The sequence below is a fragment of the Festucalex cinctus genome, chromosome 19 (genome assembly GCF_051991245.1).
Source record: "Festucalex cinctus isolate MCC-2025b chromosome 19, RoL_Fcin_1.0, whole genome shotgun sequence".
NCBI lineage: Eukaryota > Metazoa > Chordata > Actinopteri > Syngnathiformes > Syngnathidae > Festucalex > Festucalex cinctus.
The window spans coordinates 3,725,158-3,746,784 of NC_135429.1; the positions used below are offsets into that span (position 1 = coordinate 3,725,158).

The 21,627-nt window shown below is 40.0% G+C and overlaps 2 protein-coding genes across 8 annotated transcripts in view; both read right to left on the bottom strand.

Annotated features, from left to right (window-relative positions):
- clasp2 (cytoplasmic linker associated protein 2) overlaps positions 1 to 8,857 on the bottom strand; it is a 38,956-nt gene extending 30,099 nt beyond the window's left edge. For 4 of the 7 annotated variants that reach the window (XM_077507486.1, XM_077507484.1, XM_077507483.1 and 1 more), the window contains exons 1-5: positions 7,847 to 8,856; positions 4,485 to 4,563; positions 3,607 to 3,710; positions 2,311 to 2,402; positions 533 to 608 (exon numbers count right to left, since the gene is read on the bottom strand). In XM_077507486.1, the coding sequence (XP_077363612.1) occupies positions 533 to 608; positions 2,311 to 2,402; positions 3,607 to 3,710; positions 4,485 to 4,563; positions 7,847 to 8,044 (549 nt within the window). In that variant the 5' untranslated portion in view covers positions 8,045 to 8,856. Of the gene's footprint in view, positions 1 to 532; positions 609 to 2,310; positions 2,403 to 3,606; positions 3,711 to 4,484; positions 4,564 to 7,846 lie in introns of all 7 variants that reach the window. The other 3 variants (XM_077507481.1, XM_077507485.1, XM_077507487.1) reach the window with 3 other exon arrangements.
- A 210-nt stretch (positions 8,858 to 9,067) lies between these two features.
- Positions 9,068 to 20,813, bottom strand: fbxl2 (F-box and leucine-rich repeat protein 2). Its single transcript, XM_077507480.1, has 14 exons — positions 20,192 to 20,813; positions 17,586 to 17,647; positions 14,139 to 14,193; positions 13,964 to 14,038; positions 13,764 to 13,858; positions 12,570 to 12,734; positions 12,379 to 12,505; positions 12,211 to 12,285; positions 11,999 to 12,129; positions 11,708 to 11,768; positions 11,455 to 11,499; positions 11,175 to 11,231; positions 10,710 to 10,922; positions 9,068 to 9,961 (listed from the first exon to the last, which is right to left on the bottom strand). The coding sequence occupies exons 1-14, from the start codon at positions 20,219 to 20,221 to the stop codon at positions 9,854 to 9,856; spliced, it is 1,299 nt and encodes a 432-aa protein (XP_077363606.1). The 5' UTR covers positions 20,222 to 20,813; the 3' UTR covers positions 9,068 to 9,853.
- Positions 20,814 to 21,627: the final 814 nt, after the last annotated feature.

Sequence of the window (21,627 nt, forward strand, 5' to 3'; positions counted from 1 at the left end):
CGTTCAGGAACGCTGATTGGTAGGGACAGAGTGCGGGTGGATAATCGCCAGGCAGACAACAGCATCAGATTTCCGCTTTGGGGCTGAAACAACTTGGAAGCTTCCCCACACCAAAAGTGTGCTAATAACGGCTGCTGTGCGAACGTAGCGCTTACTAGGGCTGCACAATATATAAAAAAAAATATCGATATCGCGATATTGGCCCTTGCAATATGCATATCGCAAAGGCACGCAATAAGTTTTATATGGAATTTAATGCTTTTTATATGAATTTGACCAGTCAGATGCTAACTAAAATGTGCATCGCCATTCAATAGCAGAAAATTATCAAGACATAATTACAATTCATTAACTAAGATTACATGAAGGTTGCTTATTTTGCCCCATGAAAAATGTTTTTCTTTCATTAGGTAATAAAAATGTAATTTCTTTAGGTACATGTTAAATATCGCAATAATATCGATATCGCTATGTTCAGCAAGTATATCGCATATCGCATGTTTTTCCAATATCGTGCAGCCCTAGCGCTTACCTGAGGATTCTGGTCTGCCGTCAGAGTGCAAAGATGAGGAACAATCTTGCTCAGGCTCAACGTCTGTGCGCCATACCTGCGAGACGCACGACGGCAGTGTTAAGAGTAAACACACATAAATAAAGAATGGGGGGAGGGGAAATATTTGCCAAGACACTTTTTTTTTTTTTTTTTTTTTTAACGCACTGCTGTATAAACCCATTGTGTGATTTACAGCCCAGGTAATCGCTCGACAGTTAGCACAACGGCGCAATCCATTAGCAAAAGGGCGTTAGCATTAGCGTCTCCGCTCTACTGGGCCGCGATGTTCCATCCACAGTTAGCCAGAAACATCTGCAAAGCATAATTCTCGATGTTAAAAGCCCAAATTTAGCGCCAAGAAGACGTCTCACTAATAACAAGAAAGGTCTTCATGATCCATTCATGACTCAACTACACTCATCTTTATGTTTCGTTTGTGTCTTTCTGCCAAGCCAGCGCATGATGACTGGAGAGGCTCAGCTCAAGTAACACGGGGCAACAGATCATGTGGCAGCGCTTAACATAACAATGAAAGTAAAAGAGAGAGAAAAAATGGTGACAAATGGTGAGAAAATGCCACCTCAGCACGTTTTGGCTTTTCTCAGTTAGAACTAGCAGGAGCCTCTGTGGTCAAAGCGTCTACAAATGGGGGAGGGGGTGACTGGTGATGTTATGTTTGGCAATTTAGGCCAGAAGATCATGTGAGGACTTCAATGGTTGTTAATAGACACCAGACTTTTGAAGGGGCTATGAACAAATAGAAGCTTGCAGAAACTTTTGTGCTCTTTTATGTGACTTTTAATCCATGAGAAGAGGGACCATGTTCTTTGTCTATGAGCAGGCAGAGAAGAAAAAGCTCAAATGGGCATGTAAAACAGTTTCTCATAAAAAGAACCGCATCACCATCTTAATTTCTTTATAAAGGTAAAATGCTTAATTTTGACAAAGAATCGTGTATATATATATATATATATATATATATATATATATATATATATATATATATATATATATATTACATTTTAACATTTTAATGAAAAAAAACACTAAAATTGATTATTCTACTAATAGTATTTTATTTACAACAAATGAATAATTGATTTTGTGAGATAAATGTAAAAAATAAAATGCATGAAAGATGCACAACAGTTTATTTTTATCATAAAATAATGCTTTTTAGTCTATAAATCATACTACAAAGTATTTTTTAAAATGAATGTCTTAAAATTATTTTTATAATAACAGACAAAATAAAATAGACATAATGATAAATAATTGCAAAATAATTACCTTAGTTTATTTTAATTATAAACTTTGATTTTTTTTTTGTTATAAATAATTAACCAAGTCCTATTGCAATAAATACAAATGTATGCAATTGGTTATTTTACAAACATTGTGATAATTCACAATAAATCAACTATACAATAATTTAATTACAACACAATTTTAAAAAGTGGCTAAATGAAAGCAACAAGTATGATTTGGATTTTGCTCATGTAAATACTTGGTGGCCCTGATTAAATATCAGAGTGGGCCGCTGTCCATACTTTATCCACCACTGGTGTAGAACTGACAGAGATCCAGTCAAATTGAGAGAGCAGATTAAGCAGATTAATCCAAGAGAGTGATGCTAAATAAGGGCACTAAACATGACACACTTTCTTGAAATAACTTTCAACTGAACTGGAAGCAAAGTACATCTGATTATTCTTCCCAAGAAGTGGAGAAAAAAAAAAAAAAAAAAAGTGACTTACGAACTGAGCGTAGCACTGAGGCATAGGCAGAGTCCTTCTCGGCTGCGGAAGTTCTTGTGTTTGAAGCTGGGCAGCAGTCTTTCCCAAACGTACTGGAGAGACGGCGACAGCAAATCAGCGGGGGAATGAGCAAAAGGGAAAAGACTGAGGCAGGCCGTTGAAGATTACGAGAGTGTGTGCGTTGGTGACAATCGGCAGTGAATGAATGTGATGGCAACACAGATGGCCAGGAGATTAAAACTGCTGTGGCGCTACCAGGGTAGCCAAAAGAGGGCGCTATAGCACCCTGTGATGACACCACAGTGGACGCCCTCTTATTTTCTCCTCTTACAAATTACAATACAAACTTCTTTTTTTTTTTTTTAAGAATTTTTTTTTTTGTGGAAGATCATAAAATATGCCACTCGCTGACATATTCTACAAACTCAATGAAAAACAATATTATTATAGCATCTTATTGTCACTTAAAATAGTTTAAAAAAAAAAGAAAAGAAAAAAAGAGGCACTTTTCTTCTTTGCTTATATCTGCTTGACTATATTATTCTGCCTCCAAATGGCCAAGGCGGGAATACTAGGAGTAAAAGCACAATGAATGAAATTGCAGCATTATATTGTGATGCAGTGTTTCATTCTTTACAATCTATTTACCGTAATTTTAGTATGTATTTTTATAAACATGCTGGAGTGCTATTTTTATTGATTTTTTTTTTTTAAACCACCATTAAGGACTTGTTTCCTAGTACAGTATTTATCCATTTTAATTAATCTAATACATAACATTTTGACAATGTTCTAAAATTTACAGTATTTAAAAATACATTTTAAACTTTAAAATATCGCATTTATTTTTGTAACGCCAGTATGGCCTCTGTTTTTACTTGTATTAAATATTATTTTTGTGAATTTGCAATCATTTTTTGTTTAAATACATTACAAAAATGCAATATTTTTCCAAAATAAGAGAATAAAGTAAAACTAAAATACTTGGGATACACAAACCCTTCACTGAGAAGTAACAAATGATTTATATTTTTCTAAATTTTGCATTTTGTGTGCGTGGCGTTGCCCTAGTGGGGTGGGAATGCCATCCAGGGGAAAAAACTACACATTTTCAATTTGATTTTAATCCACCACTCTGCTTTTAACACAGTCTATTCAGTTACTGACTCTAAGAAGTGGTGGGAAGATGTTTGTGTTGCTTTTTATGATTTACAATGTGTGCAAGTGAGTCAAGTAAGAAACCTTGGTGTCTGAGTGTTTGGCTTCATGTATGTGCTTGTTGAAGCAGAGCTTTACCATGGGCGAGGCCGTCTGCTCCATGCAGTGAAGGATGAGCGCTTGGCTGTTCTCCCGGACCTGGTCTTTGCCGTCCCCCAGACGGTCCACCAGTGCTGGCAAGACTACAAAAATAAAAAAATAAAAACAATAAGGAGTGCCCTCAAGTGGACATCTTTTGAATGACAGTGATGACTCAGTAGGCGTGTAGTAGAGGGACGCGACATCATCCATGCTTTTCCTGTCCATGTGCTCGCATAACAGTGTGTCGTCATGGTAACAAGGCCAAATAATGAGGGATTTAAGAGAGGGGGGGGGGGGGGTTTAATCGCTCCTTTTTCAGCCGACGTCGGTATAAGAGAGCGCAGCAAACGCTGGTTGTTCTCAAGATCAATATAACGCACTTAGTTGCGCTAGATGATGTCAGCCTTCTCTCAGCACGCCAAGCCGGTGTTTGGGAGCGGTTGCGGGGAGACGCAGGTCGGAATCAAGCCGGAGGATACGAGCTTTTGAGAAAGCGGGAATAAAAGTGACGCGGCTGACTGTGTGCAACTTGTGGGTGAGTGCGAGTGTTTGTGACAAGCGCCAGCCAGGGTGGCTGACACAGGACGGTGCGGACATCTTGACAGGCACCAACAACACATGCAGTGGGCATAAAAAGTCTACACACCCCTGTGCAAATGCCTCATTTTTTTGTGATTAAAAAAAATAAAGACAAATCATTTCAACACTCTGCCACTATTAATATTTTTTTGTTATTGTTATACAACTTGATTGAAAGAAAAGAATGAAATATTTTTTTCAGTCATTGCTGTCTACTTCATGTTGTTGGTTCCACTTGTTGCATTGCTGGGACACTCAAAGCAAAAGGACTGATTTGGGTGGACAGGCTCGCTCACCTGTGCCCAGGTAACCTCGGAAGCGCTCGCCAAGGCGGTCCACAAAAGCTGCACAGATGTCAATGCCCAGCAACGCCACCTATAGAAAGGTAGAAAAAGCTTGCTTGTGAAAATTCAACCCATATATTTATTTGAAAATAAACTATTACATTTAGGGAGTGGTTAACACGTCCACCTCCCAGCTCTGAGGTGTTTGTGTGCGTGGATGGTTGTTCGTTTCTGTGTGACCTGCGATTGGCTGGCAACCAGTCCAGGGTGTACCCCACCTACTGCCCAGAGCCAGCTGAGATAGGCACCAGCACCCCCCGCGACCCTTGTGAGGAATAAGCCGTCTAGAAAATGGATGGATGGATGTTACATTTACTCGTCGACATACTGCAATACACTGTGAATTCATTTTTGTACTTTTAAATCAGCCACATGTGGAGGGAAGGAGAGGGGGGCTGGGGACTTGTGGGCTGCTTTCCCATCTGGTGTGGCGGCGTGGATTTTTTCCACCGCCAGAGTTTTTCTGATGGGGATCCCATCCGCACACGGATTGGAATGCTTGTCTTGGCATCACGCAAGCCCGTTTGACGATAAAACTCCAGAGAGAGGAGGTTCAGAACACAGCCCCTCGCCTATTTTAGTCAAAAGCCCAGTAGAAAGCAGGTAAGTGGGGTGACCTCCGCTGAGGCCCACCGGAGAGGAATCTGGCCATGTTGACCAAGCCAAATAATTACACACAGCATCTGTAGTAAGAAAAAAATTAGCAAGGCTGGAATATTCTGCTGGGAATAAATGGCCTCCTTTGTGAGGGGGACGTATGTCGGCTGAGTTTGCTAATTGGTGCACAGGATTTAAGTTGGTGGAGCTTAAGGGGGTCCACACAGAAAGTCCAGAGAGACCACTTTGTGTTTTAATCATCCAAACATTTGCCAGCTTGCGTAATCCGATTCAGTCGTGACGTAAAACAACAACAACAACAGCTGCTCGTTAAAAACCATAATAATCTCACTCGCATCATTAGCTTTATTACCGTGATACCCAGATTAGCGACTGGGTAATGTAGATTCGTGTTGTCACAAGATCAAAAGTCAGACTTCTATCCTGAATTTTTTAGTTCTACTTTGGAGTTTGGCGTACTGACCAAACAAGTATGAACATTAAGGTGACCTCGCATCACAAACGGATGCACCCCCGAGTGCCAACATCTGCCCCTATTGGCCGTCACGCCATCTTGACAGCCAGAGGTGACAGTCGCCTGAGCCTCGTCCGCCAAAAAACTCGTCCAATCCGTCCTTGACACTCTGCATCTTTTCATCGCCTCCGCATTTTTCACCCGAGTCTCCAATTACTGTACGGCGTCGGGTTTGAGGTTTCAGGCATTTCCAACAGCTGGAGATGGGAATGACGGATTATGTATTCTCACCAAAAGCTGCACGACACATTTTTTCCACTGCGAAGCCGCACCACGCTTTCTTGAACAGAAACACAAGTTCTCATTTTGAACCATGACGAGTTTTCATTTCCTCAAATGTCTTTTTGTGCTTTCTGACTCGCAGCCAAACAGCCAAAAAAAAAAAAAAAAAAAAAAAAAAGACGCGGAAGCAGAATAGGCACTACAAAATGCAATTTCCATTGGTCAACTTGAACATAATACAATTTTTCCTTTCGGAAATGACGTGAAAGTGAATTTTATTTGTCCGTTGACTTCATAAAAGGTTGTCTGAAGTGACATGTTAATGATTTTCATTTGTCAAGTTGAAGAAAGGAAATGTATATTAGTGAAAGTGAAGTTCATTTGCCATCATAACATTTTTTTTTCATATTTTGAGTCAGTTTGTCACATACCAAGGGGTGTGTTTCTCAAAAAGGGGAAAAGGGAAAAAAAAATCAGTGCAGATGTCAATGTATTGAAAACAACATTGGGGAATGTTATGACTGGCAGTCAGGATGGGTGTGTTTATTTTGGCAAAATGAGCCATTTTCCGGACTTTTTTTTCTTCTTCTCGATATGGCACACAGCGTGGGTGCAGAGTAAGCATAAAGAGGGACATGGAGAGCGCAGGGAGGACGGCTGGGATGGAGTCCTCCCATGACCCCTCCCCCATCCTATACAGTGTGGGGGGAGAACGTCTGCATCCTGACAATGGGTCCCTTCAGACTAACCCCCAAAAAGATGAAATGCATGTTTAATTCATGCTACTAATGGAAAATGAGCCCCCAGAGAACAATGTTTGCCCAAAACAGGAAGCATACCACTGTTTTATTTCCAGCATTGAGTGACGAGAGGAGCATGTGATGGACCTGAGGGATGAAACGCTTTACCAATACATTGGCCGTTTCCTATTACAATGGCAGTTACTCGTTTATTTGGCCTCTCTGAGAGTAGTTATCTACTAGTAGTAATTATCATTTGAAAACTGTTTGTGAAAACAAAGAAAATAAGGAATAAGATAGATAAAATAGATTCATACGACAACTGCCCAGGTAACGGCGATATTTCTTTGTATTTTCAAATATATTTTGAGTTTTCCCTGAATATTTGTGTATTTTTCATCTTTTCCCCCAATAATTCTTTTAATTTTTTTGTCGCTGTTTTTCCATTTTTGTGACATTTTCAATTGTATTTGTTTATTTTTCCCCATTATTTTTGAATGTTTCATCCAAAATGTGTTCGATTATTAATGTATTCATCATCTAATATCTTGTGTTTTTTGTTACTTTTTTTTTTGCTTTGTTTTCATGTTTTTTTAGTTGTTCATCTAATTCTCACCTGACATTTGTCTGATTTGGAATTTATAAATTTTGTAAATTTTTGGTCAAGCATTCTTCTATTTTGCTGATTGTGTATTTTAATTGTATTTTTCCCCAAACATGTATCTTGTCTTGTCTATTTCATAATACTTGTAATATTTTTGTATTTGTGACTTTCGCTGTATTTTACACATTTTTGTTCAGCATATTAGATTTTTTTTTTTTTACTTTAAAATATTTGTAGATATTACTGTCTAATATTGTCATATTTTTGGTGTACTTTCTCCAATGTTTTCTGTATTCCTAAATTGGTCTAATTTTTGTCTTCTACTTTTCCATCGTTTATCCTGCGTTTTTGTTGTTTAACATTTGTGTATTTTCCCCTGATATGTATTTTATACCTTCTATTTTTTTTATATTTTCTAATCTACATTCAAACTTATGGTTTGTTGTTTGACATTATTGTATTTTTCCTTACATTTGCAGATTTTTTGTAATCGTTTTGCTGTTGATTTGACGCACGTTATATTGAACAAATCCCATTATCTGACTCAAATAATGAGTTACATTTTTTTGTTTTAATTGTGCACTCAGTAAATAAGCTACGAGTTTCTCCCACTCACCTTAAAATTGCTGGAGTTGACCCAGCCGGTGAGCTCGTCGACGGTCTTGTCCAGCCGGGGTTTGTCCTGCTCCACATCCGCCGAGCGAGAGGTGTCGCTCAGGTATTCGATGAGGTCCTGGCCGACCTGCAACCGGCGGGTGACATCCTTCTGCAGCACCTGCTGGTAGAAGTAATCCATATTGTCATGGTCCTCCATCTCGAGCGGCACTCTCGGTAGAGCTGGAAGGGGGTAGAAAAGCCGGTAGTAAGGGAGACTCCGGGTCGGTTAATATAGTCCCGCGGATGTGTCGGTGGTCTACGTCTCTCGCTTGTTTGCGACCATCAATTAGTCCGCCGCGAGCTGTAGTTGACAACTTGGCTCCGGAGTCATCCTTGTCTCTCCTTCCAACGATAACCTCACATTAAGCACTATAAAACGCTTTTAGATCGGCCAAAAGACCCCAAACTCCCATTAAAAAGTCCAAAAAGCGCGTTTGAGGCGGAAAGTCGATATTTTTCAAAAAACCCCGCCTGAAAACAACTAGCAGCCGGCTAATTCGGCTAGCTTCGGGCCTTTAGCGTCAGGGACTCCCACTTCCTCTCAAAAAAGGAGGCAATAAAAGTCTCCACAAAACCCCCTTGGCTAGGCCCGTTTGGTGGGTGAAGTTTTCGCTCCGCTCCGACGAGGGCTGGAGAATGTGAGCCGCCGCAGTTTGGAACGGCGTAGAAGCGGGAGGAATGCTACGCGCTGGTCGGGAAACAAGCGCATTTATGCCCAGGGAGGTCCAAAAGCGAGCCGCACTCCAGTTAAGCATGAGGTCCTTGGACGCCGCACAGCTGCCCGCAATTGGCTGCCCGGCGCAATGCCTGAAGTAAATATTGTAACGGTTTCTCCAATTGTTAAACCGGAAACTATATTTGGAACTTGCTGGCAGATTGATGTAAATACTTAAAATAATTATGAATGAATTATCGTAGAGGGTTAATGTTTACTGGTAAAACTACATTATCGTGTGGACGTGTCAGGCGCCTAAGTCAAGTGGATCGTTGCTGCCACCGGTCGGTCATTTGGCGGTATGACAAAGTGAGGTTAACGTGTATTTTTCCTATTTTGATTGGCGAATGTTCCAGTTTCTTTCTGATATTTATGTTCTCTTCTATCTATCTATCTATCTATCTATATATTCAAAGTTTTAACTCAATGCAGACAAGCCACAAAAAAATGCTACCCAAGACACCATTTTCCTATGGTTTAACTTTATTTATCCATCCGTTTATTTTCTCAAACATAAAACTGTTAAAGAGCTTTTCAAAGGAGAGGAAGGGCATTAGCATCAGTCAGCTTAGCCAGTCCAACTTTTTTTATTTTTTTTGCCATCCACAAATAATCCTGCTGGTCTTTCCTCTCCCTAAAATCTTTGAGTCCTGTAATCAAAGGGACAAAATGCTTAGCTATGATTTTTATTTTTTATTTTCCAAATGGTGTGTGATTGTCAAAATTTCTATAGCATATGGAAGGTGGGCTACCAATGTAAATGAATTTGCGTGCTGCTAAACTAATCCAGGATATAAACAAATGCTGTAATACTTTTTTTTTTATTATTTTTTTTAAAGCACTGCGGCTTTGAATTGACACTCAGGCGGGGAGCAGGAAGAACCGTTACAATAAGCAAAAAAAAAAGAAAAAAACAAAGATTGCCTTAAATGTCTTTTTTTTTTTCTCTGTACAAACAAAACCTCAAAATTGTGGTCCTCTTTCCCCCTTGGCGTCACGATAGTCCATTTTGGATGTGCAGCAGGTAAAAGAGAGGACGACAAAAGCGCGAGAAGACACTCATGAGAAAGAGGGGCCTTTGTAGCGGTCCGGCTAGGACCAGGAAGCAGTCGAGTGGGTCCAGCCCCTCCTCTCCTTCTGCTACCCCCCCTCACTCTCCCACCCTCCACCAGGTCTTGGTCTTCATCCTCCTCTGTGGTTTTAGAGCAGCAGCACCTGCAGGCAGAGGTGGCCCCCCCTGGCCCTCCACTGTCAGAGGATGATGCAGCAGCGACACAAGCGCTGCCCGCCGCCGTGCACCGAGGGAGGGGGCGTGACGGGAGCGAAGTAAGCGTGGACCTTGATCTCGGGAAGGTGGGCCTGTGCAAACAAACGTTGTTAATGAGGTGGGATAAAAGCTTTCAAAGACAATCCACAGCATCAACTGCTTGGCACCATCTCCGGGCAGTTAAATGTCTTCAGTGATTCTGTGGATCTTTGCTGCCACCTATTGAAAGCTTTGCAATATGACATCTGAGTGCATGCAAAAACCATACCAAAAAAAACCCCCAAAACAAACAGCTTATTCCAATCACATGAGTATGTATATATATATATATATATATATATATATATATATATATATATATATATATATATATATATATATATATATATATATATATAATTTTAAATTCCCCTATTTTTCTGAATATTTTTTTAAAATGTTTTTCTGAGTAATTTTCCTCATTTTTCCTGAATATTTTTGACCCTGATTTTCTTTTGACAGAAAAAAAATCAGTAAAACAGAAAAAGATACTCAGAAAAACAGAAAACAATACAAACAAAACAAAGATCCCCAAAAAACTAGCCTGAATAACATTTTTTTTAAGTGAATGCAATATACTTATGTATGTATGCATTTTCCTTTGATATTTTCATGCAATAATATTTTGTCAGTCTAATCATGCTGTGTTTTTAATCATTTCATACTTCTAATATTTCTAAATTTTGCAAAGAAATACAAAAAAAAGGAATTTTCTATACATATTTTTATTTTTTTGGGGGGGGTGTAACATTTCACAATATTTCAACTTTTTGTGTATTGTATAATTATGGTTATTATTACCCGTATGCGCTTGATGCCGGCCCGCGTGACCTGCTGGCAGTCGTACAGCTCGATGCGCTCCAGGCGGTGGCAGCTCTTCAGGTGCTCCAGGGTGACGTCGGTGATGAGCGGGCAGTTGTCCAGCTCCACCACACTCAGACGCTCTTGGCCGCACGCGCTCACGCTCAGCGCCCGGATGCCGTCGTCCGTGACCAGCTCGCAGTGAGACAGGGACTGCGCAAAAAGTCAAGGTGGAGACGTACATGTTTTTTTTTTTAACTTTATACTTGTGAGGAAGTGAGGAGGCTATAAATGCATATCCGTGTGATTTTTTTTTTTAATGCATTTGCAAAAAGTAATTAAATAAGTCTTCATGCTGTCATTATAGGGTGTTGTGTGTAGAGTGAAGTTCTGTGAATAACTGCCTGATGCACTGTATGTCTTATATAGATGAAATGGAACAAAAATCTATAGTGCGATGTTTACCAAAGCTTGCAGACGGGGGCAATGGATGGACAGCTGAACCAAAGTGTTGTCTGTCACCTAAGGGAAAAAACAAAAGCAAAGACATTGGTTCATTGAGGACTCCAACATGCCCCTTTCACACAGCCAGGAAAAACCACCATTTTGACCCAGTAAATTTCCACCGTCTGGTGAAACTGGGTGATTCACTGACTTGACAAAACTTTTATTTTCTTATCATCTTATCACGGATCGACTGAATCATGTTAGCGTAACATCACAGCTCAATTGTGAATTCTCTTACCAAAATACATTCTTCTAAATCCATTTTTTCCAGCTCGTGGCAGTTCTGTCGAAGGAGAAAGAAAGAATCCAAAAGTTATCAACTCAGTTGGCGAGGACCAAAACTAACACAACCACCCTGAAAATGACTTAAAACTAACTAAATAAAAACAAAAAACAAAAAAACAAACAAACTCAAAACGAAAACAAAACTAACTAAAATGAAAAATTCCAAAACTATAATAACGCTTGTCAACATTGGTGGGCCAACTCACCCTGGCCAGCACAGTGAAGCCAGCATCTGTCACATGGGAACATCGCGCAGCTTCAAGGATCCTAACAAGCACATGAGCAAGCATTCAGTCTGAAAGTCTGAATGTGGGAAGCTGCAGCGGCTGCATAACCGAAGTACATTTATTTAGGATTTGCCAAATATGGACAGATATGGGAGAAAAAAAAAAAAAAAAAAAAAAAAAAAAAAAAAAAAAGAGCAATGATGATGATATGTTGATTTTTAAAAAATCGGGTCCTATTCCCAACATCCACTCATCGTATGTGCTTCTTACTTGAGTCGAGGACAGTTGAGTCCCAGTGCGGTGAGGGAGGCGTCCGTGATGTTGCTGCAGCCCGACACGCAGAGGATCTGCAGCTTGTGGCATCCTCGGCACAAACTCACCAGGCCCTCGTCCGTGATTTGCTGCACATAAACCACACGGTTAACAATTTGTCAACCATCACTCGCTTCGCTCACATCTTTTCTTCTTTTTTTTTTTTGTACCGTGCACGACTGCATGTTGATGGTGGTGAGCTCTTGGCAGTGCTTCTGCAAGTGTTTCAAGGCGCCGTCGTCCAGCTGAAGCGCAACAAATTAAATCACGGCGTTTTTTGTTTGTTTTTTTTACTGACAAAGCATCCGTCATTTGTGACTTTGTCGTTTGGGGCGTACCTGCGTGCAGCCTCGGAGGAAGAGCGCTCGTAAGCCGGCGCAGCCTCGGGACAGCGCGTCGATGCCGTCGCGCGTGATCTGGTCGCACCAGGATAGGTTCATTGTCTCGAGCATGCGGCAGCCATCGCTAAAGACACAGAAATACAAAAATAATCACAAAATGTTGATGAGTGGCGAACGATGTCGTGTACCTGAGGGCCTTGAGGGAATGGTTGGTGACGGACACGCAGGAGGTGAGGTCCAGATGCTTGAGTTTGGAGCAGAACTTGCTGAGGCTGAGGCAGGTGCTGTCGGTGATCTTGGTGCAGCCGTTCAGGTTCAACACTTCGATGTTACGACAGTTCTGTGCAAAAGTCCTAAAGCCGCAGCACAACACAGGAATCATTGTGCAGCACCAACAGGGGGCACATGATTGGAAAGAGTAAAATTGGTGTGGATTTTTCATTAAAAAAAAAGACAATCCTGAGTATTTTGGGGTCCTTTCTAATATTTTTGTATTTTCACTTCATGCAGTTTCTTAATAGTTTCGCTATTTTTTGTGTAGTTATTTTATATTTTGCTGCAATATTTTTTTTTTTCAAATGACATTAAATTTCTTTTCCTCTTTTTAAAGTATATTTGTGTATTTTTTGTCAAATATTTATGTGGTTTTAATATTATTATTTTTTAAATGGTCTTTTACATGATATTTTGTATAATAATTTATACTTGTACGTTCTGTAATTATACTTTTCTAAAAATGTTATTTTTTATATAATTTACAATATTTTGTAACTTTTTTTTAAAATCAGATTTGTGTTTTTCTCATCTAATGTGTTGGGACTTTTTTTACGTCAACAAAAGTGTGATAAGGTGTTCAACGTTTGTTCTTGAATACTTGGGTATTTTCTTCTAATGTTTTGTCAATTAATTGTGTATTTTGTTCGAATGCTTTTTTTTTTTTTTAAATAATTTAAAATAATGTTTGCTGGAATATTTTTGTATTTCATTTGCAAAAGACTTTTATCATATGTGTAATCTTTTTTGCTAACGTTAGTTTAAAAAAAAATCAAAAATTTCATCAACAAAAAGCGGAATGTGTCAGTGTGTATTTATTTTTCATATTTTTTCCCCCCTAAATATCTTGCTGGTTTTGTAATATATTTGTTGAGTAATTGTGTGTCTCATATCTTATACTTTACAATTTGTGTCTAATATTTTTTTTAATATACATTTATACTTTTGCCACAATATTTTTGCATTATTTCCACTATTTTAAAAACGTATATCACATTGGAGTATTTTTCATGTCATATTTTTGTATTTTTAATATTGGAAAAATCTTAAATTTAGAACTTATGTGGCAAGGTTGTGCCAAACCGGAGGGGTGGGTGGGGGGTTCTCACTTCATGGACGCGTCGCCCACGCTTAGGCATCCTCGCAAGCTGAGCTGCCTCAGGAAGCCTCCGCACCGCTTGGAGATGTTCTCCACCACACGGCCCTTTTGGAGGAGGGGGGGGCGGAAATAGGATCAGCTGTGACATCAGCACCGAAGCTTGCTAACCCGGCATGAAACCTCGGGTCGGTATAAAGACACTCGACATACCTCGATGTCCGTTTGGAAGTTGAACAGGTCGATCTTCTGCCAGTTGCTGCCATCCAGAGCCAGAACGTTCCAGGCCTTGCCGGCACAGATACGTGGTTAGGAGAAAAAAAAAAAAAAAAAAAAAAAACGTGGCCAGCAGATGGCAATTAAGTGGAACTTTGCAGCAACGCTTTACCTTGGAGACTTGGGCACATCGACAGAGGGTGACCACATCCAGGTAGGAGAATATTCTACACAAGGAAAGTGAAGAATCAAACATTTCAAACTATTCTTCATCAAAATGTAGATTGTGGACAATTTTGTGCTAACAGTTTTGGGGAAAACATATTTCTGTTCCACAGATGGCTCATAAATGGAATGAATGAACCAGATGAACTAGCGCACATACTGTGAGCAAGCCCCTTAAAAAAAATAAAAAATTGGTTTAGGTTCCCTAGTTTGTTTTAGCACTAGGGATGTAATGATATACAAACATCATGATATGATATTATCATGATGTGAAGCTGACGATACGATACCTATCACGATATTGCGGAGAGGTTGGCAATCTTAAAAAAAAAAAAAGAAAAAGGTCACAATATTTGTAAAAAATAAAGCTGAATATTGTGCTTTTGTACAGCAATGCATATAAACCACCTACAATCTCTAATAACACTTAATAATGGGGTACTTACTTGCTAACCCACGCACACATTGACTTCCTCCACATATTGACTCGGTTCACAAGCATATTACGACAATCATCTGCCGATTAGTATAGATTTTAAACACAGAAGGGCCAAAACATCCCTAATGAAAATTAAACTGCACTAAAAAAACTAGCCACCAGAGGGTGCTAGAACTGCACAAATGGAAATCAACCTGACTTTTTGAACAGATGTGTTGCTCTTAATATCGTGACATGACGACGATGTGGCAGTTTTAATATCGCGATAATCACGATATTGCCGTTATCATTACATCCCTAGTTAGCGCGCCCAATAATTCACCATCAGTGGCACATCAACAAGCTAGAAAAACAAAACAACAGTAGATGTAGATATGTCATTTTTTCTTCCATTTTTTTCCTCGCTTTGATATGGATGCAAAGAAGAACAATCGGGTGCAATCGAGCCTCTCACACACAAACTTATTTACCTGTACCGTATACACCCATATTAGGCCGCAATAGGCTAGGCTACTGTCAGTCCTCAAATTCTGCACCCCCCCCCCCCCCCCCCCCCCCAATCCCAGCATGCAACATCCATTTTAGGAAGGTAGCACAGCATTTTGTTGATAAACGCGTCCTTCGAGCGTGGCTGTACACAAAGTGCGAGCTTACCCACGTGGTTAGCAAGAGACGGTTGCCATGGCGACTGCAGCCCGACTTGAATTTGGGTGGATGCTGAGTCAGTTGCAAAACAACCGCATGGGAGACGTTTGCAGGCCTTTCACACGGAAACCCAGCAAAGCCACGACATCATTGATGAACATCAAAGAACGGAATTTGCGTTATTCTTGTCTGTTGGATTTTTCATTATAGTTTTTATTTTATATTGACTTTTGCTTTTTAAATTCTTCCATCCATCCATCCATTTTCTTGACCGCTTATTCCTCACAAGGGTTGCGGGGGGTGCTGGAGCCTATCTCAGCTGGCTCTGGGCAGTAGGCGGGGTACACCCTGGACTGGTCGTCAACCAATCGCACAGAGACAAACAACCATCCACACTCACAAGCACACCTAGGGACAACTCGGAGCGCCCAATTAACCTGCCATGCATGTCTTTGGAATTTTTTTTTTTGAAAATGCTTTGTTTTAGTTTAGATTTTATAAGTTTTATTCATTTTTTTTCCAATATATTGGATATTTGTTGAACGAAATATAAAAAATAAAAAATAAAAAAATAAAAAAAACAATTGTCAAATGACAGGTACTTACGTATGTGCAGCAATACAAAAAAAAAATACGCTTAAAATTAACTCTGGAAGCTCATGCATGATATCAGAGATATTTGCTTGAATAAATTATAGTTAGTGCAGTTTTACAAACACAATATATAGCTTCAGTTAGTTAAGTTTTTATTAAAGCATTTTCACTTTGCAATTATGTATTATTTTATTTGTAATATTATGGGGTGTTCTTTTTCCTCATTAAAATACAGCTTACAGCAGTTTTTTTTTTTTTTTGTTTAGATTTTTTTTAATGTATCTATTTACCGGTATTCATTTTTTATTTAGATTATGGAGTGCTATTTTTTCTCATGAATACAGCTTACAACAGTTTTTATTGTTTTTTATTTATGTATTTATTTTTTAATCTATTTATTTTTTTAATTAATTATTTATTTTATTCATAATATTATGGGGTGCTATTTTTACTCATTAAAATACAATTTACGGCATTTTTTGTTTTTATTGCTTTATTATAATAATAATAATTAGTAGTATTTAATTTATTTATTTATTTTATGCATAATATTATGGGGTGCTATTTTTTACTCATTAAAATACACTTTCCAGCATTTTTTAGTGTTTTTTTTATTGCTTTATTATAATAATAAATATTATTATTTATTTAGTTATTTTATGCATACCGGTAATATTATGGGGTCCTATTTTTTACTCATTAAAATACACTACAGCAATTTTTGTTTTGTATTGCTTTATTATAATATTTATTATTTATTTATTTTATACATATGGGGTGCTATTTTTTTACTCATTAAAATACACTTTACAGCAATTTTTGCTTTTTTATTGCTTTATTATAATAATTATTATTATCATTATTATTTAATGTATTATTTATTTATTTATTTATTTATTTTTTAATGTATAACATTGTGGGGTGCTATTTTTTTAATCATTAAAATACACTTTACAGAAATTTGTATTGTTTTTTTTATTGCTTTATTATAATAATTTTTACTATTATTATTTAAATTATGTATTTATTTATTTTCACTGTACAGTGTGAGGAGTGCTCGTGCTTATTGTGACATTATCGTGGACACTTGACTAAACCACAACCGTGTTTGCAAACAATGACAGGAAACCCCTCAGGAGGTCACCCGAGGCCAACCTTCACGTCACGCCATCTTATGACCACCTTGACTGGACGTTCACAGCCTCCGGCGCGTTCACTCGACTTGCCGTGCGAGCGATCACAAGGCGGCGTGTCGCTTGCTCAAGTTTAGATAAGAGGCGAGACTGGTTGACGCTCGCGTTACATAACCAGATGCCATTGTTGCCCCAGTACGCCGGTGTTGGTGGGTGCACTGGTGGGACTCGCAGCAGCAGCAGCAGCAGCACTGCGGACTTCCCCACCAGTGGAGACGAGCTATTTATAGCACGCACACACACATTGCGTTTGCATACAGGGGGGGCCTGGAGCTTTAGCACACAAAACTTGACACACAAGCGGGGTGAAATGTTGACACGTAAAGTGGGATACGCAAGTATGAAAAATGGGTCAGGGACATCTGTACATAATAATATACATATATAAATAAGAAAATAAGATATAATGTCAAATAATAGTAAGGATTAGGGTTGCAACTAACGATTATTTTAATAGTAATCTATCGAGTATGTGGTGCATTGTGTGCAGATGTGTTGTTGCAAAGTGTTTTCATAATCTTACCTGAGCAGGAGCTCTTTAGGGAGCTTTTTGTTAATGGGGGCTTCATCGCTGTTGGAGAACACCTGCGCACACACACACAAGACATATAGTCATCGTCATAATTTTCCTGTGAAACGATCATCATGTGATCCTTTTTCACAATATCACTGACACACTTATCTCCTTTTGCTCTCAAATGCAGTAGAAAATTCAAATTTTTCCACATTTTTTTCCATTATGATGGAACAGGGAGAAGGAAAACAGCCAACTCAGCAAATTTCCACTTGTATGAAAATGTTGTTGTTGTTTTTTCTTTTACAGCGTAAAAGGGGCTACAAACTAATTTTTTCTACAGTGATGCCACCAAATGACCACATGAGAGCCGTAACAAAAGTCCTGGCAGGGACATTGTCAACCCACAAACGTTTGTTCGGATTTTGCCGAGACACACCTGTACGTACGGGAATGTCGGAAAGGCGCATAGCACATACAAACTTCTCCCGTCTAATAAAGTCAAGATTTCATTGATCAAGCTTCCTTCAGGGAGGAGCGCTCAGGTGACATGAAGCGCTGCTGCCAGCCGGGCGACATTCCCAAGCAGGGAGTTCCTGTTCCAAGGCGTTGGCGTAAACGGAAGAAGACAGTAGCACAAAGTTAAGCAGGTAATTTATCGCCTTCGGAGATAGTTTCAGAGGCGGTAACATCGGAAAGGAGGGACATTTGGCATTCAGTTCTCCTGCACAGCTGATGTCGATTCCGATAATTGGCAGAATAAAAGTCCGGTAACGGATTAATCAGCCGATTTACTACAAAATATATATTGAATAAAATATCTTGGGGGTTTTTTGGTGGTGAAATGCTTACAGCAATAAAGATATGAATTACAGGTAGAGACTTTGTGCCCTCCACCCCAAGCACTTGTTTGTGCAACTGCTAACAAGCTAACAAGCCAAGCAGATTACGGGAGAAAGTCAAGTAGCATCAAGCCTGCGAGAATGTCAGCAATGCACAAGTGATGTCACTGATAAACAGTGTCAAGAGAGTTGAAGCATGACACTGGCCTAATGGTAGGGTTACAAATAGATGCATCGCTAGCTGGATTAGCATCAGGGCTATAAAAGGTGAGTCAGATGATGGGAAAAATGTGTTGACAAATCATAGAACAAGAACTGAAAGTTAACATCACAACAGTGCTGCCAATTTAAGCGAATTTCAGCAACCGGTGGCCATTGATTGATTTTGATAAATGTGTCTAACATGACAAGCAACATATGCAGCTCATCTCCAGCAGTTAGCCATCCTGTGCTAATTTGAGTTAAAAAGGTGGTCCGAGATCTACCGAAATGTGCATAAAATGTAAGACTTAATAACAAATATTCACATTAGGTGGAGAATAGAGATAAATTCTGCTTATGTTTCAAGATAAGAACACCCTGCCAATTTGTTCAATTTGAGTAACAGGTGGTCATACACTTTGCCTAATGTGTCAGATTTATGACATAATACAAAATGTGAGGAGGAAACAAATGGTGCCTTGTTCATATGTGCAGCACATCTCCAGCAGTTACAGTAGATGGCATGTGCTCATTTGAGAGCTGGGTTGTCACACGTTTTGATTCGTGTACATTTGTTAGCCAACTTGTGCTCGCAAGAGTGACAGGCGGCCATACTGTTTGCTAAATGTGTGCAAGATTTATGACGTAAAACAAAACGTGGGAGACAAATGGTGCCTTATTCACAAGCTATATAACTCAACTCCAGCATGTGCTTATTTGCATGTGCATTTTATGCCATAACACCAAAAGATACAGTTTCTGCATTTGTGGACAAGTTAAATATACTCAGCCCACCCAAATTTTAGTGCTGCAGTGAGCCAACTGCAGTAACATGTGGCCATGAAGGTTGTAAATGTGTCCAAGCTTTAATACTAAATACTCACTTTAAATTGTACAAAAGGAGGCATTTGGTGCTTTATTTGGAAGCTAAGTTCATTATCTGCATCTGCTAATTTCGGTAACAGGTGGTCACAGACGTTGTTAAATGCGTGTCAATTTTATGTCATGAAACAACATTCAGCGTGTGCGTGTGTGTGCGTGCAAATAAGAGAAACTGCTTTGTTGACAACTATGCAGCCCACTCATTTCAGTACTGCAGTGAGTCAAATTGTAAATTTGACTTATCGGTCGTGATCAATTGTGCAAATTGTGCGCAAAATATCATAAATGACACAAAATACTGACTATTATTTACAAAGGAGTCAAATTGTACTTATAAATGCAGCCCCCTCATTTCAGTGCTGCAGTTAGCTGACTTGGTAGATTTTGTAACATGCGCGTAGAATCTCTTAACACGTGACTAAAAATTCATTTCAGGTGTGCAAACGACACAAATGGTGGCTGTGTTGACAAGCTGACTATGCAGCCCACCGCCGACCTGCACACCCCCGCCCTCCCCGCTGGGAGCCGGTCATCCGAGGCGACTAGTGGCCGCCAGGCTGGGCCCTCTCGCGCGGCTGTCTGGAGCTCCGCGTCGTCGCCGCTGTTTACGTTCCATTAACCGGGACCGACACGCACGACCCCGTCAACTCCCCCCCCCCGACTCCTACAGTTCAACCGCGGTCGTCCTACCTCGAAGCGGCCCTTAGTGATCCCGTTCATGTCTGCGGCTTCCCTGCTCGCGAGCCGCGTCGACGCCAGCCGAGCCGCCCGGCGCTGCTGTCTCTGTCGCCGTTTTATTTTCGCGTCGTGTGGGTGTCGCTACCGGTGGACTGTGGTGTCCGTGGTGCTCCGGGAGCCGAGTCGGAACTAGCTGACTCCTCACGCCCTCCTCCGCTTCTTCTTCGTCGTCGTGGTGGGGTGCCAGCCGGGCGAGAGGATGCCTGGTGCCGAGGGCGAGGGCGGCGGCGGCGGTGGTGGTGGTGGTGGTAGTGGTGGTGGTCCGGGGCGGTCGCTAGCGTCGCAGCAGGCCGACGGCTCCCCAGCAGCTGGCCGTCTCATCGCAGGACGGACAAAATAACAATAATAACATGGACGCTCCGTCAAAAAGTGACTTCACTTCCGCCTCTTCCCCTTCCGCGGCGCGAGGCAGCTTAGCCTTTCAAACGTCAAGAAAAACTTCTCGACTTTTAACACGCCAATAATGGCAGAAAATAGACGCAAAGTGTTAACAGTTAATTTGTCGGCGACTGACACAAACTGCACGCGGATGGTTATTTTAGTGCGTTTACTCGCTCTCGAGGAAGGGGGAGGACTCCCGTGACGTCATCGCCGAGGGACGAGCCCGCGTGGCCGATTTGTTTTGATTTCTGCGTTTCGTCTTTTCTTGACGATTTTTCACTTTTGCACGTTAATATCGTAATGCTAAACACAATGAGGGGATTCCTAAATGCATAATGTGTTTAAAACAAATTTCAATCAATGTGATGGAACTCAATATGTTTTGGTTATATTTTCTGGTTTGTTTTGCGACAAGCATCACAATATGTACACGATTGTATTTTCATTTAAGCAAATTTGGCTAAATGTATTTTTTTTAACGTATATGTTTCTTTTATGATTTCATATTTTAATCACTTGTTAGTCATTTCACCTGTTGGTTATATTGTACTTTTTGAGCGTGTTAATTATTTATTGTTAATCCATCCATCCATTTTCTTAACCGCTTGCTCCTCACAAGGGTCGCGGGGGCTGCTGCGGAGCCTATCCCAGCTGGCTTCGGGCAGTAGGCAGGGTACACCCAGAACTAGTTGCCAGCCAAACGAACAGCCATCATTTATTGTTTATTTGTTTTTTTGTTTTTAAATTCTTCTAAATGTAGAGGAATTATATACTGATGAAACGCGTGTACAGTGAATATAAAAAGTCTGCACACCCTTGAACTTTATTTGTGGTAAATTAGTGGCACTGTAATTGTGCCAAGGTGTATGCTGTTTCCCATTTACCATTACTTTGAATGTTTTTGGTTCATTGTGAACACATCGCATTTTTAGCTAACCCTCTGTCGAAAAGTGTCAATTTTGGTCCAGCAGCATTTTCCACATGCAGACAGGAGGTGGCAGTATTGC

What these genes read in the sequence shown, in the direction of transcription:
- fbxl2 (XM_077507480.1), bottom strand. Translation starts at nt 20,221, where the DNA reads ATGAACGGGATCACTAAGGGCCGCTTCGAG. An exon ending in CATTCCCTCAAGGCCCTCAG is followed by an intron (nt 12,506 to 12,569) that starts GTACACGACATC and finishes CTGTGTCTTTAG; the next exon opens with CGATGGCTGCCGCATGCTCG. An exon ending in TCAACATGCAGTCGTGCACG is followed by an intron (nt 12,130 to 12,210) that starts GTACAAAAAAAA and finishes GTTTATGTGCAG; the next exon opens with CAAATCACGGACGAGGGCCT.